This window comes from Caenorhabditis elegans, chromosome V, assembly GCF_000002985.6.
Source record: "Caenorhabditis elegans chromosome V".
NCBI classification, from domain to species: domain Eukaryota; kingdom Metazoa; phylum Nematoda; class Chromadorea; order Rhabditida; family Rhabditidae; genus Caenorhabditis; species Caenorhabditis elegans.
This window is the reverse complement of record NC_003283.11, coordinates 14056445-14074505: the sequence shown is the minus strand read 5'-3', so window position 1 is coordinate 14074505 and position 18061 is coordinate 14056445. Positions and strand designations below refer to the sequence as shown.

General features: G+C 35.2%; 3 protein-coding genes and 1 pseudogene across 4 annotated transcripts; all 4 read right to left on the bottom strand.

Annotated features, from left to right (window-relative positions):
• Positions 1-786: 786 nt before the first annotated feature.
• On the bottom strand, positions 787-2860 carry D1086.20 (annotated as a pseudogene). The gene is made up of 4 exons: positions 2693-2860; positions 2318-2499; positions 881-1053; positions 787-838 (listed from the first exon to the last, which is right to left on the bottom strand). Coding segments are annotated over exons 1-4 (575 nt in total).
• Positions 2861-3290: 430 nt separating this feature from the next.
• D1086.17 (TransThyretin-Related family domain) lies at positions 3291-6640 on the bottom strand. The gene is made up of 6 exons (NM_001129424.4): positions 6570-6640; positions 5696-5799; positions 5082-5184; positions 4851-4940; positions 3926-4149; positions 3291-3487 (listed from the first exon to the last, which is right to left on the bottom strand). The coding sequence occupies exons 1-6, from the start codon at positions 6570-6572 to the stop codon at positions 3331-3333; spliced, it is 681 nt and encodes a 226-aa protein (NP_001122896.1). The 5' UTR covers positions 6573-6640; the 3' UTR covers positions 3291-3330.
• Positions 6641-8270: 1630 nt separating this feature from the next.
• D1086.21 (Response regulator) lies at positions 8271-9784 on the bottom strand (the record flags this gene model as incomplete). Its single annotated transcript, NM_001368473.2, has 5 exons — positions 9661-9784; positions 9318-9399; positions 8634-8781; positions 8405-8582; positions 8271-8357 (listed from the first exon to the last, which is right to left on the bottom strand). Exons 1-5 carry the CDS (start codon positions 9667-9669, stop codon positions 8271-8273), a joined length of 504 nt encoding a protein of 167 aa, NP_001355519.1. The 5' UTR covers positions 9670-9784.
• Positions 9785-9976: 192 nt separating this feature from the next.
• On the bottom strand, positions 9977-16666 carry F58D12.3 (SWIB domain-containing protein; the record flags this gene model as incomplete). Its single annotated transcript, NM_074090.7, has 15 exons — positions 16587-16666; positions 16459-16502; positions 16249-16356; positions 16102-16202; positions 15733-15880; positions 15579-15685; positions 15372-15533; positions 14883-15122; positions 13989-14378; positions 12805-12985; positions 12520-12760; positions 11500-11622; positions 11260-11455; positions 11050-11211; positions 9977-10078 (listed from the first exon to the last, which is right to left on the bottom strand). The coding sequence occupies exons 3-15, from the start codon at positions 16289-16291 to the stop codon at positions 9977-9979; spliced, it is 2196 nt and encodes a 731-aa protein (NP_506491.4). The 5' UTR covers positions 16292-16356; positions 16459-16502; positions 16587-16666.
• Positions 16667-18061: the final 1395 nt, after the last annotated feature.

Here is an 18061-nt window from a genome sequence, read left to right as displayed (position 1 = left end):
TTCCAACAGTTTTAGAACAATGGGGTCAGAAAAGTGAAACAGAAAAAAAGTAAAATCTGAGGATGAATATGATCTATTTCAGAAGGGTTTATATATTGATACATGATTGAAAAACATACGAATTTAATCAATTTTGTTTATATATGATGATGTGGAATTGAAATGATTCACAAAATAAATTTGATATTCAGGATAAGGGAACACAGGGAGAAAAATATAATACATATTGTTCATGGCACTTAAAAAGTTGTTTTGATTTGTCCTCTTGGCTTTTAATTTCTGACATTAATTGTATCTACGACAGGGGTGTGCGGCAAATCTCAAAATTTGCCGTGCTTAACAAACTCGGAAAAATTTGATACTTTTTGATGTCTTTTGGAGCACCAAAACTACTGAATTCTTAACACTCATCTGGTTTCTGAATAAGTTCCGTGCAGTATGTCTGCTTAAGCATCAAAATAACTCAATTTTGTGTCATTTTACTAAATTTTTGGCGAAAAATTTCACTGTCAAATTTTTGACGTGTGCGGCAAATTTCTAAATTTGCCGAGCTCGGCAAATTCGGCAAATCTACTTTTTTGAAATTTGCCGTGCTCGGAAAATACGGCAAATTTGCCGAGCTCGGCAAGCGGCAAATTCGGCAAATTCGGCAAATTTGCCGCACTCCCCTGATCTACGATTACAAAAAGCACAAAAAATTTGATTAATAAATAAAATTATAATGAATCAAGCACGGTATGAACGTATAAAACGGCCTTAAATCGGTAGAATTAATCAAACATTTTTTCAACGGAATATCAGAGGCATTGAGATGCATACATACAGCTAAATCAATAGGCTGAAATTTCGAACTTGCAATTATTCGAACGATTTATCTCACCATTATCATTTCACTTTGGTAAATAAATAGCCCAATGACAATAGCATCATGCTCCATTGTTTCACTTAATTTTTTTCTGCAATCCAAGGTTATAACTGAAGGGGCTGGTGTAGCATCGAGATCAACCGTTGTTGGTCCTGTAAATGTGGGCGTGCTTGTTTGAATCGAGCTCCCTGAGATAAACTCAGTTGTGACTGATGTATTAGGTTGGTCCGGAAGTCTTTATAACTGGATTTGCTTTTCCACCGCTCGTCACAGTTGCATTTTGGTATTCCCTCGTTGCTAGTGAATAACAACAAGAGTAGGAACTTCATTGTAAGCAACACCTCATTCCCTTCCCTCTGGCCTGAAGTTAGTTAACCAACGATGTATGTCCCTAGTGCGATCCACATCCGATATGGTTTGATGTACGTCTTCCTCTCTCATACCACGATGAACTATTCGGAAAGTCTCCTCAAGAATGTTTATGATTCACATGTCCCCTACTATAATATCATACGCAATTGGTTCCAAAGCTTCGAGAAGGACGACTTTTCTCTCGAAGACTCTGAGACCCCATAAATTGGATTTGGACACGTTGCAGAAAGCCATGGCAACGGATCCTTTCCAAACAACCCGTGAGCTGTCAACCACACTTGGGTCCTGTCAAACCAACATTATACGAGGCTGGGAACCTCTTGGAATAAAGAAACTTATGGGTCGATTCATACCTCACACCTTGAAACAGGCGAACCTTGATTTTTTAGTGGGTGATTCATTTTCCCTCCTTATTTTCCACGGGGCTGATCGATGGTTGGGCCGACTCATTACTGGTAACGAGAAGTGGGTCCTCTACGATAACAACCACAAGCGTGCTCAGTGGATTGGAGAAGGAGAGACCCCACAGGATGCCGCCAAACCCGACCTTCACCCCAAAAAAGGCATGCTCTCAGTGTGGAGGGGAGTCTAGGGCCCTTTCTACTGGTAACTGCTACCTGAGGGCAAAATGATTAGTGGGGACATCTACGTTATCTAACCATGAAACCTGAAGAAAGTCATCGATCGTTGACCCTTGAAGTACAAGCAACTCTATTTTCAGCAAAACAACGCTAGTCCCCATCTCTCGAAGCAAGTATAGTAGGAACAGACCAGCCATGAATGGATGGTTCTCCTTCACGCACCGTATTCTCCAGACCTCACTCCATCTGAATACTAGTCGTTTTCAAATATGACCCGTGTCCACGAGCGGAGAATCTTCAATACCCATAAAAGTGCCAATGTGGCACTCAAGCATTATTCCGACTCGCGCCCGGAAGGGTACTGTTAGCAGGGCATTAATAAGTTGCCCACATGTAGACAGTATATTGTTGATAATGATAGCGAATATAATTTATCCTATCGTTTCTCTTGCTTCGAGAAATAAACGATTGAAAAAGTTATAAAGACTTCCGGACCAACCTAATAGATGTTGATGGTACATTGGTTGCTGTTTGCAAAGTGGTGCTCACCGAGACACTTTCAGTTAATATATCAGCTGTGATAAAAGTGACCTCGGACTCAGATAGGGCACAGATCACATCGGTATAGTAGACATCACGTAGATCTGAGGCAGCACAGTATTTATCATCTTTGGTACATGCCTAGAAAACCACGAATTTCTAGAATATGCTCGGTACTTTTTGGAAAAATTGTTTCACAACAATAGAAGTTATTGGAACTTTCGAAACATTTAAAAAATAATTAGAGGAATCAAACTAAGGTTATAGTTTTTAAATACTGTTCCAGCATATTGTAAGAAACGAAACTTGATATTTGTTTGAAATAGTGACTTACGTTCGACACTTTGCACTTTTTTAGGGTAGGGTAAGTTCTGATTTCCTTTGGTACTCCACATTTCATCTGGCAAACTGGAACATTGATTGGAAACTGTGTGGAAGTTGAAGTGGGTATCGAATAGACAGTACACTTATTGTAGATTGTAGATTGAACTTGCCAAATCATGTATTGTACTCCATTTCCAGCACTTGCTTAAATACAAATTGAAAACTAATAAAGATAGTGTTACTAAATAGAAATCATTATTCTTTTGTTCCTTTTGAATAGGAATTTTCTAATTTGAAGGGGTTGAAAAACAGGAAAACTTGAATACAAAAGGAGGTTGTCGGCAAAGAAATACTATAGAAAATAGATAATTATATGGTTATTGGGTCCATTGAATGTTATGACTAGGAGTTAAATTTTTAACTTCCACCTAAAAGCCAATTTATTTGAAAAATACCTTTTCAATAACCGGCTAAAAATTGAAAGCTAAAAAAGAAAGAACTTTCAATCATACAATTTTCACCCAGAAACTTTTTTTGACCACTTTTTAGAAAAAATATATTTGAAAATTAATTTCCATTTTCAGAACAGAAAAAAAAGAAAACAAAAACATCAAAACTATTTTCATTCAATAAATTCACAAGTTCATGCTATTCCAAAATGATATGTTCACCAACGCCATTTGGATCAAAGTACATTCGAGTCCATTTGATAGTATCGGGTTTGTTGTTAATGGTAGCAACGTATATGCCATGATTAGAAATAATGCTATCCGGGTATGCATCAAAGCAGTTATCCATTCTATGCCTGAAATTACATTAACAATTATCAGAATTGTTAAGTTAGAAGAAGTAGACATACAAGTAGTACTATACTTTTTAGTTTTCTCGTGTCGTATTTTCGGGACTAGCAAATATGATTTTTTGTTTTTTTGTTTTTGAAAAAGTTCTTGCCCTGTTCAGCACAAAAAATACAGGCACGGGTGTGGTTTTTATTGCCTCTTTTTCAATCGACGTCCCAAACAATTGTCTGAAAACCGGGTATTCAGGAAAAAGACAAAAAAATCTGATCGTCCGGTTTTCCAGCTCTAGACGACACTCATAACAGCCCTATCACCAACAATAATAGTTATTTTGCAAAGTTCTCTTATCGATCGGACCTGTTGCTGCCGGTAGGGGTCGGGTGTGGTTTTGAAGCAAAATCAATAATCTCATAAAATCATTACGGATTTAAAGATATACTTACTTATATTCCTTTCCGTCATTGTATTTTATCACGCCTATCAGAAGATTATTGTCGTGGGTGAAACTTTGTTCAGCAATTTTGGTTGGATCCGTAAAGCCGTTTTTGAACATTTGCATCACTCTTTCTTGATAACGATATTCAATTTGAGAGGACATCATGTGCTTCGTTGGAGCAACTGAAACAGTCACGAATGTCAATTCGTCATTGAGATCGATGTTTCTTTTCTGAAAAATACAATTTCAGCATTCTTGCTTTTTTTAAATGCAGACAACAATTATAATTGGACAGAAAAAAAAGAATTAAATATTGTGACTATAGAGTAAGCCTTTAAGAGGATAAAAACTGTTATCCTCACTTTAACCTAGAACTGACAAGATATCGAAAATTATGTACAACTTTAAATAATTTGTAAGTTTTCCACGCAGGAAAAAAATGGGGGAACGTATTGTCTATGTCTTCACGTAATACTGACAATTTCACGCATTTTCATATCAGCTATAAAAATGTTCTTTTTAGAAAAGAACTTATGAAAAAAGTAAAGAAATGAAAAGTTGTGGATAAAATAAGGTAAGGTATGAGGTATACTGTAGGGTATGATAAATAATTATGAAGACTTGGGCCTACACTACAAATAAAAGTGTCAATAATTTTCGAAAAACGAACAGTTTCTAAAGAAGACGTTGGATATTCTTAGCATTTACTTTTTTTAAAAATTATTTATTCTTTTTTAGGTAAAATTTCGTAAAAATGAAAATGACGAGAATCAAAAAAGTAATTTTGAAAACTTGAGGCGCGTTTCTGAGAATGACAAATGACTGCAGAAATTAAACAAATTATTTTGTAATGTCGACAAATTGGTCAGCCCCCGATGCCAAACATTATGAGCATAGTTAACTTGCTTTAAAATAACAGAAAAAAGAAGTACCTTGTTTGAGACGTCGCATTTTAGTTGGAAGTCTATATATCTATGCTTTGTGTCCCTTTTGTCAAAATTACACAAAATGTTTCCAACAATCTGAAAGAAAAACATTTGAGGTTTAAAGTTTTTCAGAGAATGTCGTGAAGTACAAAAATGTGAAAGACTTCATTAGACTAAAATTTAAAAATTTAAACAATTTCCGAAAAAGAACTATAAACTTCATATTCACAGAGTTACCTTGAAATCCTTGTCTCCTGCCTTTTCAACTTGAAGAATCCGTGCGTGAGTGATAGTAAAGTTTTGACGATGATCTACCGGTAGATACTTACTACATTTCACACTGAAAATTGATACTGATACATGCTAACGGTTGAGCAGGGAAAACGTCTTTTTTTACACTAATTTGTTGTCTCAAGAAAATATAATAGTTAAAATCAAAAATGCTTAACGAACTAAAGTTGTCTGCTTGTTTCTTGTCGTATTGCTTGTCATATCCAAATTTCATCAACTTCAAACCCTAATAATTTTCCTCAAATCAGTAATTGTTTTTTTATGTATCTACTGTATCATGTATCAACTACACAAGAAATTGGCATTATTTTTATCGACGTGGCCATTAAGTTCAAGATAAGTCCTAAACGTGAACTGAACTCTTTTATTGAATTTCAATTTATTCTGGTTTTAATAATATTTATATAGTAAACCATTTCTTCCACAATCCGGCTATAGTCAGTGGAGATTAGAGTACTAATTCATTCAGCAGACTATGGAAAACTTAGAATATCTCTTCTGGCCCTTTTATTTGAAGTCACTGCGAATTTTTCATTAAAGGCAAGCAACAATCGACTTACGCGACATTACCCTCGTATGCGAAAAAAGAAATGGACTCCCCAGAGGCATGCGTCCAGTTGACAAAAACAAGGAAGCAGAGAAATGTGAGAAAATGTTTTCCTCGCTGAAAAATATGAGTTTATGATGGGAAAGTAGTACCTTCTTCCGCCTGCATGCATGCCTGTTTGTACTTGTCTCCTTACGCACACACCTACGTATTTCACTCATGTGTAGCTACTTGCCTTCCTATCTTACTGCTTCATTCTTGCGTGCCTTCGATTATACTTCCGCCTACACACAAGCCTTAAACCTGCCAAAATGCCTTTTTGACGCCTGTTTATGTACATGCCCCTACCACAAGTTCTACTTTCCTACCTCATGTTGCACACGCGTCTTCCTCACACCAAATATTGTGATCATTTGATGCTTGCCTATGTGCCTACTTGTGTACCTACCTGATTCATTCCACGCCTATCTATCTACATATGTACATCTATTTTTGGGTTTTGAATTGAGTTTATTCAACTTAAAGAAGAGAAAGTTTTCTCTAGCCTGTCTCTGCGGATGCCTACGACATCCCTACGTGCCTACCTCATGCGGGCCTGTACACGTGCCTATTTCATACCAGTATACATATTCACTTCATGCCTACCTGCACGCACTCCTCCTACCTCATACCAACGTTACCAAACCAACGCTTGTTACCAACGCGTATGCCAAACTCCTCAAGGGTTTACCTATCTACGTATTCATTTTATTGCTACCGATTTGCGCGCCTTCGACCGTACCTACCTCAACGCTGCCTTCCTACCGGCTTACAACACGCGCTTGAATCTCTGCCGACCGTATGCCTGCCTGCATGGTTACCTTTGCAGACCATCATGAACAACTCACCATTTTAGTATTGAATACTTGCTTGCACGAAGAGCTCGAGACGTTGTAGAACACTTCACTTCGTCCGTTCAATCGGGGAATGATTGAATTTTGCGAAAATTCTCGACAGATCTGCGTCGATTTTTAGGAAAAATAAAAAACGAGAGCAACGTGTTACAAAGTTAAAGCTCACGTTTTTAATGCGATTTTCGAGAAATTATCGATTTAACTTTTGACTTTTGAATTAAAACCATTGAAAGTTCTTCCACTTTGAATGATAATCATAGAACAAATTTAAAAGACTTCACAAAAAGTTTTATTAAAACATTCGTGCACCTAAATACTACATATCGTAAAGCTTAACCAACGGAAATAAAAAGTCGGCAAGAAAAGTATTAGGTTGGCAAGAAAGTCCTGTCCTAATTTTTTGTTTTGTCCTTGTGGGCTGAATATCAATTTTGGTGTTTATTGGCTCCTAATGTTTGATAAGCAGAAAAAAGTATTTGCAGTAATTATCCCCCCCCCCCCCCCCCCCCAACTTCTCTCCCTCTCTCTTAGTTCAAGTTCTCTTGCGATAAATATACCTACCTCAATTCATCTTCGGCATGTTCTGTTATACATTCTCTTGGCGCACAACACAATGAAGGATTCAAAAACTCTTCTGATGAAAATTTATGATAGACCTGCTCCCTCGTATAAAACCATACAGAGATGGTTCAATCGTTTCGGAAATATCAACTTTTCTTTGAATGAAAAGGAATGCTCAAAAGACCACATGAGTTGGATTTGAATGCAGTAAAAGCCAGTGTTGAATCGGATCCGTTTAAACCCACCCGTAAGCTTGCAAGCGCGCTTGAGGTCGTTCATAACTCTATAACAGATGGCTTGAAATTGCTCGGCATGAGTAAAATTTTTGGTCCATTTGTACCTCTTGATTTGACCCTTGCCAACCTTAACCACCGAGTTGATGTTTCATGTAATCTCCTCACTCTCCACGGCGGTGGCCGTTGTTTGGACCAGCTCATTACTAGAAACGGAAAGTGGGTGTAGTACGCTAACCATCACAGACGAGCCCAGTGGATTGGAGAAGGACAAACCCCACAGTATGTTCCGAAACTCGGCCTTCACCCAAAAAAAAGTATGCTCTCTGTGACTGACCGGCCCCATATTTAGGGAGCTGTTATCTAAGGGTGAATTTATTACCGGAGAGACCTACTCAAGACAACTATGGAGTTTAAAGAAAACAGTCGATTTCTCAGCCTTACAGTATAAGAAAGTATATTCCCAACATTAAAACGCTCAACCACATGCTTTAAAACAAGTGATGTAGGAAGTGACAAAATATGGATGAGCGGTTCTCTCTCAGCTACCGTGTTCTCCTGACATTCCTCCAAATGATTATTAGCTTTTCTTCTATCAGACTCGTGCCCTTCAAGGTAGAGCCTTCACAACACGAAAAAATCTCATAGTGGAACTGATGCAATACTTTGAAACCCTACCCGCTGCATTTTACAGGCAAGAAATCCAAAAGTTACCCAAACGTTGGCCGGATTTTCTTGCTCATGATGAAGCATATTACTGATTTCTTGTTTTAGTTTGCTACGAGAAATAAGTGATTGAAAAATAGGACAGGACTTTCTTGCCAACCTAATAAATTAAAATATAAAAAAAGAAAACCGTCATAGAAAGTCGAATCAGAATGATATCTTAAAAAATAATTATTTAAGAATCAAAACCAAGAGTGAACGGGAAATCAAACGGTCTCTTTCTTCCTTTAGCGTTCTCGTTGTCCCATGACTGAATTGTCTTCTGAAAATACATTCAATTGACCGTAAACTCTTTTTTCTCGAACTAACCATCAGCTCCCACTTGACATCCTTGTCTTTTTCTTCATGAGATAAAAATTTCAGAATGATATTCGGATTTACTTTCTGTTTTCCATTCACAAATTCATCTTTCGAAGCCATAATTGGCAGGTTCGCTCCAAGGATGAGTTTGAACGTGTCGTAGTTGCCTTTCAATTTTTGAACTATTCTAAAAATTATCAATCATAAATTATTATGTAAGAGAAGGTTTTTGGCTTACAAATTCAAAGTCATTAAATAATTGTCACGAATTGGAATATTTTTCCACATTATAATCATATCCGGTCTATGTTTTGCGATGAGTTCAATCATTTCTTCAGGTTGATTCCAGACGAGGTAACTGATGTGTTTGTAGTGTTGCTCTTCAGCTAAATATTTATGTAATTATACGATGAACTGAATTGATAATGTTTTTTTTTGTTTTTGGTCTGAATTTTTTCGCCGCGATTTTTACATAATTTTCAATGTAATCGAATATTTTTCTCAACTTTACATAGTAAAAATTGAATAGCCTAGTACTTCTATGCGGACTGAAAACGAGAAATTTGCCAAAATTGAAAAAAAAGGTTTCCCTCGTGATAATAATAATTGTTTATTTGTCACAAGAAAGAGCTACACCTTAAGATAAAAAAAAAGTAGAAAAAAGATGTGTGGACAAATAAGTAAAATGACCAGTTGGACCAGCTATAGCCCGGGAGGTCAAGTTGGGGGGAAGAGGGTGTCAAATGGAATAGAGCCTAGGCGCGACGCAAATGCCATACCTACTACATTTCTTATGTATCTATGTACCTCGCGCCTACCTACTCGGCGTTTGCCGCCAGCTTCCTACCCAAGACTTCGCAACTTCTTACCCAAGCCTTGCCCAAAAAATAAAAACAAAAACGTATTTCTCATTCCTCCAAACCTGTAAGAACGATCATTTCTAAAAGCTCCGGCTTGATCTGCGAGAAAATGCAATATGTGGCCATCGTGTAGACTTCCATTTTCTAGAAAGAAACATAAATAGGACACATTAATTCAAATTTGAAGGAGGATTAACGGCTCGGACAAAAATTTTTCTATAGACCCTATTATGTTCTTGATACCAAATATCAAAAATTAGGTAACCAATGGATTTTCGGATTTTCAAAAATTCAAAAATATTAATTTGAAATCAGAGATTTTTTTGAATTCTTTCAAATTAATATTCAGTATCAGAATCGTAAATAGGGTATATCGAAAGATCTTCGTCTCATTCTTCAACTCACCAATTCCATACTGGCTGCATAGAATATTCGAGTATCAATTAGACAATCCAATGCAAGTTTCAACGCTGCCGACGAAAAGCTGAGCTCAAGTTTATTTGGATCATCTCCGACAGTTTCCGAGTGTCTTCTTCGTCCCGCGTCGTACTCTGAATAAATTTCAAAGAGCACTTTTGGAGCTGTTACAGTTACACCATCCAGACATTTGATGGTGTATTTTTCGTTTTGTGGGAGTGATGACGTCGCAGCTTCAATTCCAATATTTCTGAAATTGAAAAAAAAAACAAGAAGAAGAAATTAAGGGATTTAAGTAAAGATCTTACCATTTCAAACTATCCAAATAATAAAAATCTTCCCGAATCAAGAAAAATGAATCCATCGCTTCAATAAACTTGGTTGTGTTCTCATGGTGAAGGTATGCCTAGAAATCGGAATTATAAATAATGTTTTTTAAAATTACAAATCAGCACTCGAATTTGAAAAATGAAGGTGGCTGAGATCTTGGTTTAAAATACCTCTATATTGCCTAAGAATTAGAAATACCCAAAAAAAAAACGGAAAAAATTGAGATAGATTTAACTTAAAAACACAATTTTTACTATTTCGGCAAAAATCTTAAGACCAATCAACGATTCGCTCTGCCCACTTCTGAACCAATCAGGTGGAGTGGGTGGAGCTCGAACTCGCTGATTGGTTGGGAAAAGGTGTGGCTTCTAATTTTGGAGAGAATTCAAAAAGAAAATTCAGAAAAAAGTGAACAATTGAGTATTGAATTTCTCATTCTTTCGCGTTTTTTAAAAGGTTTTTCAGAATTTGAACCAATTTCCCAAATTACTCTTATATAAATTTTAAACAGTTTTCAAACCGCTGTAGAACAATAGACGCAATTTTTCATATTATCATTAAAATTATCAAAAGTTAAAAAAAAGTATACTCATGAGCTATAAAACATTAAACAAAAATTATTTCAAAACGATGAAAATTCTGTAGCTACGAGAGTTTTAATGTACAGTATGATTTAAAGGCGCACACATTTTAGAATTCAACTAAAATTTGTCGTGTCAAGACCGTGTAACAGAGGAAATTCGACACTTCTACAAAATGGTCTAGTGCACCATACATTGTTTTTAAATTTTTAAATTAAAAGGTGGTGCAAAAATATTGAAAATTAAATATTTAATTAATCTTGAAATAATACTCCTATCAGCTATCAGCTGATTGGAGAAAAATCTCAAAAATGGCCCTACAGTTGGAGTAATTCATGAACACCTTTTCCAATGTTTCAGCTGGAAAAAATTTCATTTTCAGATAAATCTGAGTGAATTTCAACATTTTTACCCTAATTTTCAATTAAAAAAATGTGGTAAAGTTTCTTTTTCAACTAGATCTTACCACATTCAAATTCAACACATAATTTTCATCAATATGGTTTAGCAAAGCTTCATCAAAACATTTAATTCGAAATTCGGTAACTTCATCGGAAAACGTCTGAAATTTGGATTCAACTCCACTAACAAATACACCTCGATCCGTCAGAATTTGAACAGCTTCGACCTGAAATTAATCGTTTTCAATAAAACGTAATTTTCCATACAATCTTACTCGAATAAGCTTGAATCTGGGCTCATTTCCATCGATATCGCCCTCTTTAACCCTCTCATTCAATGCTCTTTCACAATGTCCAAGCTTGAACATTTTTTCGCCTGTTGTTTGAGGAGTCAGGCAGTTTTCAGATTTTATAGTAACTTCATCGGTTTCTCCTGGTGGATCGAAGGAAACACAAAATATATCATTGATGCTGTAAAGTGGAATTAATCAACGGAAAATTATAAAATAACTTACTATTTCGCAAATTCAACTTCCAATCCATTTGCTCGATATTTCAATGGAACTGTGTTCAATTTCTCCATAAGAGCGGACACATCTTTGATTAGTTCATTCAAATATAATTCTGACTTTTCTCTTCTGAAAATTCTATTATAAAATAAATGCTGTCTTTTTTAAATTCTTGGATTTTAGCTTTAAAAATTTCTTTAAAAATTTTCAGATTTGTTCACTGTTACTTTAGTAAATGTTACTTTAGTAGTAAGTAGTAGTGAGAGGAAATTTTTGAATTTTTGAATTTTTCTTGTTCGGATTTCGAGGAAAATTTTTGTGATTTGTCCTCTACCTAAAATTTGAAAAACAAAGCCATTACTTTTTTACTTTATTTAAAAAATATGATATCGGGTCTCGACACGGCCAATTTTCTTAAATGTGAAAGTATATGTGCCGTTAAGGAGTACTGTAGCCGAATTTTCTTCGATTTTTTAAAAAGTTTTCCTTGCGTCTTCTGAAAATTAATTTTTTCTAAATAAATTATTGAAAATAAAAGAAAAAGTTAGGACCTACAGTACTCCTTAAAGGCTTTCACATTTAAGAAAACTTGCCGTGTCGAGACCCGGTACCGTATTTTTTTTGTCATGCGTCAATTTACGCAGCTCGTGCAGTCCCCGAGGCGAAATATGCGATACGATTTTGCTGTTTCTTAAGTTCTTGATTTTGGACCGTTTTTGCTAATTGTATTTGTATGTACCATTTCAATTTCTGATTCAGAGGTTTTAGTTTCTATTAAAATCTATGAGAGACAAGAATATGTACTTTTTCAACAGTAAATATGTCAATTTGGAAATACAAACAAGAAATTTGTCTAAAACTAGTTTGCCAAAAACTGCAAAATCAAATAAAATTCAAGGAGTACACAAGCTGTGTAAATCGACACATGGTCATGCTAAAGATTTTGGAAAATCTTTCCATCTTTGAATATGAGCAAGCTTGAAAGTTTGTATCAAGCCTTTTCGTAATCACAAGAAAAAAACGAACACTTCCGCCTTTCTCTGCTTTTTCTGCTCAATGCTCCAATTTGCTTTGACAGTAAGAATTGGAATTTTGAAGCTAATATCCAATGCTGCACGCATTTCTTTTCTCATTTTTTGTTTATTAATATTTCCATCATCTTGAAGATTACTTGCCAAAACCAACGGAATTCCAGTATTTCCATCGATTCTTAGAAAATGTCTCAACGCCAAAAGAACTTGGATGTGCTCGGGAAATCGAGGATAAGCTGAAAATAGTCATTTGTGTTCGATTGTTATTTTTCTAGCTTACCATTATCTCTGTATAGTGTATTGAGTAATGAGATTGGTGTTTCAGAAACTGAATTCAAAATGTCCGAAAGTGAAGTGACGTCATTGATTTTAGAGTTCGGCGTAGTTTTTGAGCACAGGAAAGGACTTGATTTCCCAGATGGACGATAGTTTTTCACTTGTTTATTGACGGGGAATTTCGACTGAAACAAATATTTATTTTTATTTTTAAAAAATACAATTTTAATTCGAAAACTGAAAATATCTCAGTTTTCACTCTAATGAGAGCGCAGAATTCAAAGTTTAAACTGTGTCTTTTGAAGTTGATCGGTAATCGCGCTCTATGCTCGGCGTTTGCCGCCAGCTTCCTACCCATGGCTTCGCAACTTCTTACCCAAGCCTTGCCCAAAAAATAAAAACATTTATAAGGAGTAGGCAAGACTTGGGTAAACCTTGGGCAAGAGTTGGGCGCCGCCTCAAAAATGAAAAAAGTCGTCGACTGCCTCGTCGTCCCGCCCAAGTCTTACCCAAGTCTTACCCAAGTTTTGCCTATTTCTTAGCCAATTTATACCTGTGTGTTGAACTTTGATCGCATTTCCCGTTGTGCCGAAGTCTTAGACAAAATGGCAATAAAAATCAAATTTTTTTCGTACATTTTTAAAAAATAATGTTAGCCATCAGAGAAAAATATTTAGAATTTGCCTTTGAAGGGACAAGCTTCCCTGTGAATTCTTTCATTTACATTGAAATTCTTCTATTTTAAATATGTTGAAGTTGGGTAAGACTTGGGCATACGCTTGGTTAGAAGTTGGCAACAGTTGGGTAAGAAGCTGAAAAGGCCCAAACTTGGGGAAGAAGCAGATTTTCAAGCATTTTCCGTTTTTTTTTAATTGTTTTTATGTTGAAATTGATGAAATGAAGCTCATAATCAAACACTTTCGTTTTTTTTCTATGCTTTATAGTTTAAAAAAATTAATTTTCTCTGCTTTTTTGGAGAAATAAAATTCTAGTTTTTGGTCGAAGTTTTTTAAAGAAAAAACATTCAAAACGACGGAAAAAAGTTGCAAAATGCTTGAAAGCAAACTAACTCAGAAAAAATAATTGAAAGTGTTTAAAATTGCGGGTTTTGCTGCCACAACGAGACCCAGCGTTTGGGGGCGGAGCGTGTGTTGTTTAAATCAATTTTCCAACTTAAACATGTCTTACCCAAACGAACATAGATTCACCATTAGGCGACATAGCGAGTCCATCAAATGAAAAAGTCATAATACGTTCACTCATAAATGCCACCAAAACTCCATTTCTTTCAATCAATGATTTAAAAGATTCCCGGTTTCTCATATTCTCATCAAACATATCATCATCATATTCTTCATCGTCACTATCTTCGTCAGAACTATTTACACCTTCTTTTGATAATACAAGTTTTCCACTGTATATATTATTGTCAGCGAATGCACAAATCGTCCCGTTTGTATAAATTGTGTAGTTTTTCCAAAATGTTTCCGAATCCACACGGAACCCATCACTAATGAACACAATTTCCTTTTGTTTCCCGTCTGAACTGACCCATTGGCAGTCATCACGAACGTTGATCTAAAGAAAAAGAAGTTGGTAAAGTTATTTGAAATATTTTTGTGCTCGAAAACTAACCAAAAACTGATTTGTTACAAAATTTTGATTTTAAAAGATGCTTCACAAAAAAATTATCGTCTAGTTTTGAGCAGAGAAAATGCCGACTTTTGTTATTTTTTAGTCCAAATTTTTTGTGGCAGTTTTGCTTCCAATCTGGCTCATAATATAAAGGATCGCCAAGTGTCGATTTACGAAGCTCGTGTACTCCTTGAGGAGAAGAGTGCGTTTTTGACTTCTTTGTTGATCCGGTCCGGGTTTTTGAACCAAACGGATAAATTGAAAAACCGGAAATTTTTGGTTACCGATTTTCGTTTCTCGATGTTTCAATTTCTTAGTTTAGCAAGAAAAATTGCACACTTCTCCTTGAGGTGTACACGAGCTGCGTAAATCGACACATGGTCGCGAAATTTTTAAACACAATCGTGTCAAAAGTTAGTCTGTTCAAATCGTTTTCGACAAACTCACAAATCGTTCAAAATGCAAATTCATTTCATCGTCATATGCTGAAACTAAAACTCGTTTCGTTGTAATTTCCTTCAAAACTTGAATTTCTTCCAACGCTTCTCTTTTTGTTCGAATTTTCCAGTTATCACCAGATGAACGAATATTTGAATTTGATTCGCATCGTCCAATAATCAGACTAGATAGAACATTGTAGTCCATAAATTCGGTAGAATCAGGTGTTAATATGATTTTTGTGCGCACCTGGAAAGTACTTTTTTTTGCAAATTTTATTTCGAAAAAAACGTTGACAGCTTTTATTTGAGTAGTTATATATTTTCTGAATAGATAACTTTTTGGAAAAAATTTATTTGTTGGTTATTTTTTAAATAAAGTGTTTCGGAGATTTTTTGGTTTTCTCTTTAAAAAAAAATCGAAGAATTTTTCTCAATTTTGAATTTTTATAAAATCTTATTGGTTTTAAAAAATTCTACAACTTTTTCAATTTCTTACCATCGGATTGGCTGTATAATACTGCAACTTGACGGGAGTATTAATATTCAATTCTGGATCAACTGGACCTTCTAAGAAATTTGAAGCTTTTCCACATCCGTATAATTCACCACTTGCCAATTCGAAAATAGTGTGACAAGGTCCAATGTGGACACGGAGAATCTATAAATTGAGTTTTTAGAATTTAATGAAATTTATTCAGCTTACTTCTCCTGATATTTTGATATGCTGCCACTTGGAAACCGATTCATCATTCGATCCAATACCAAGACGACCATATTTATTATCTCCATGAGCCATTGCTTGTTTACATTCTGAAAATAAGCTTCATGTAATGGCTTAATCTACAGAGACAACTCGCTAGGCTTCTTGAATCTCATAATTCCATCTTTTATAGTTCCACGTCTACTAGCTCTTGAAAGGCAAATATCAACTGGAAATTGATCGACACCGACTAATCGAATATGACGTATAATTAGACATTTTGTGTTGAAATCGAATTTGGAAATCTGAAAATTTTGATATTAAGTTTACTAGGGCGGTATTTTGCCAAAAATTCCAAAAAAAAACTGAAATTAAAAAATATATGATTTTCTAAATTTTTCCAATTTTGCAACTAAAAATTTGAATGGATGAATTATTTTTGTATTCGCTCGAAAATTAATGACCTAGTATTGATATTTTTGTGCTTTCCAGCATTAATTATTAGTCACGGTTCTGGAGTTATTACCTTCTCGGCAAGTCTCCTTTTCTTGTAAAACCCGGCATCTTTGATATAATTTGCAAGAATTGTTGCTGCTTCTTCAGCGAATTTCGGTGGAAGATCGTTCGCTGAAATTATGATTTTCACTTTTAAAATCTAATTTTTCAAATTTACCAAGTGATAATTCAACAATTGATTGGACTATTTTCGGCGCCATGAGATTGAATTTGCAGACATTTCTTTAGAATTGAGATCTTTTTGAGACATTTTTCCCTGGCATCACTGAAAATTTAATTTAAAAATCAAATTATAAAGTGGAACATTATTTTCAGCTTCTCGGGAACTTTTTAAAATAATTTTTTTTTCAGGAAAAAGTGAGCTCACATTTGATCATCCGTTTCGTCGTCAAGAGAATCGTCAGTACTCAACTGAAAAAAAAAGTCAGATAACCGTTGGAAAATGCCGCGGATATAATATTTTGTAATTGCTTTTTTCAAAAATATAAAACTTACTCTCGCAAAATGAACAGATCTATTGTCGGGTCGAGTTTCTGACATTTCGAAGACGAGGAAGCCGTTTTGAAGCAAAAATCCTGAAAACCGCCTGATGTAGGTAGGTATACGGTAGGGTTACTGTAGTTTGGGAAAATTTGAATTTTTGGCTTCTAAAGATGTATTGGATTGGGAGTTAGAGGAGATAATGTCAAGGTACTGTAGTAGTACTGTAGGGGTACTGTAGGATTATTGTAGGGGTACTGTAGTTTGGGAAATTTTGAATTATAGCTTTTGAAGAGGTATTGAGCTGGAAGTTGGTGGGGTATAATGTCGAGGTACTGTAGCAGTACTGTAGGGGTACTGTAGAATAACTGTGGTTTGAGAAAGTTTGAGCTTTTAGCTTTGGAAGCGGTATTGAGTTAGGGTGAGTGAGGACATTGTCGCGGTGTAGGATTTTTTATTCTGTTTGCTACGGGAGTATTCCAAAGACTTTTAAACATTTACTTATCAAATTTTCAAAACTTTCCAAAAACATCAGAACATTTCAGAAAGATTTTAAAGGTTTGCGGATTTTTTATTCCTGATACAGTGTAATTTTTCCACTTCTGCGACTTTAAGGGGGTCGCATTTAAGCGGAATGATCTCGCCACGCGCCGTCCGTTGATTTTTGAAGCGCGTGGCGAGACCATTTCGAAAAATGCGCCCTCCTTTAATGTCGTGAAAGTGGAAAAAAAAATGCACTGTAATGTTTTCTAAGTTTTGTTTTTGTTTCAATTCAAAATAAAGATATCCAAAAACATTTTATGTGTTTCAAATTTTATTTTACTGCAGTAAAAACACTTTGATGAGACTTTTTGAATGATTTAATGAAGTAATTTGTCAAGTATTTTAAATGGATCCACACAGCGCCTCAAATCGGGAGAGTTAAGAAAATCGAGAATTGGAAAGTCCAACGGAGCGCGCTTGCACACTTTTACGGTATTAAATGAGTTTCAGACGAAATTTCGCGATTATTCGAGTTTTCAAGATGAAATTTGGAAAAAATAATTAAATATTGAGATTATTATTGCTTTAAAAAAGTTTTAAAAAACATTTTATTGAACAAATTCAAGATTTGGTTGATTTATCATTGATTTTCGTACCGACTAGAACAAGTTAACTCTATGACAAAATTTCTACGCGAAACAAATTTTTTCAAGCATTAATATGTTTGATTCCAATTTTTAAACGTCAGCTTGATAGAAATAACACGGTTTCACGTCTTGAAATTGTTCAAAAATGCCCACATCAACGGAAACTGTTTAGTTGACAGCTGATCTTCACTAAACCAACTCTAAATGTTCAGATCAAATCACAACTTGTTTGATCATTTGAAAAAACATTTTTGAATCATTGTTTCCCACAAAAAGCAGATGATAAGTAGTATAGCATGATGAGAATCCATATGATTCTTCATATGCGTATAGCTATAGATACTGTAACTTCGACAACTC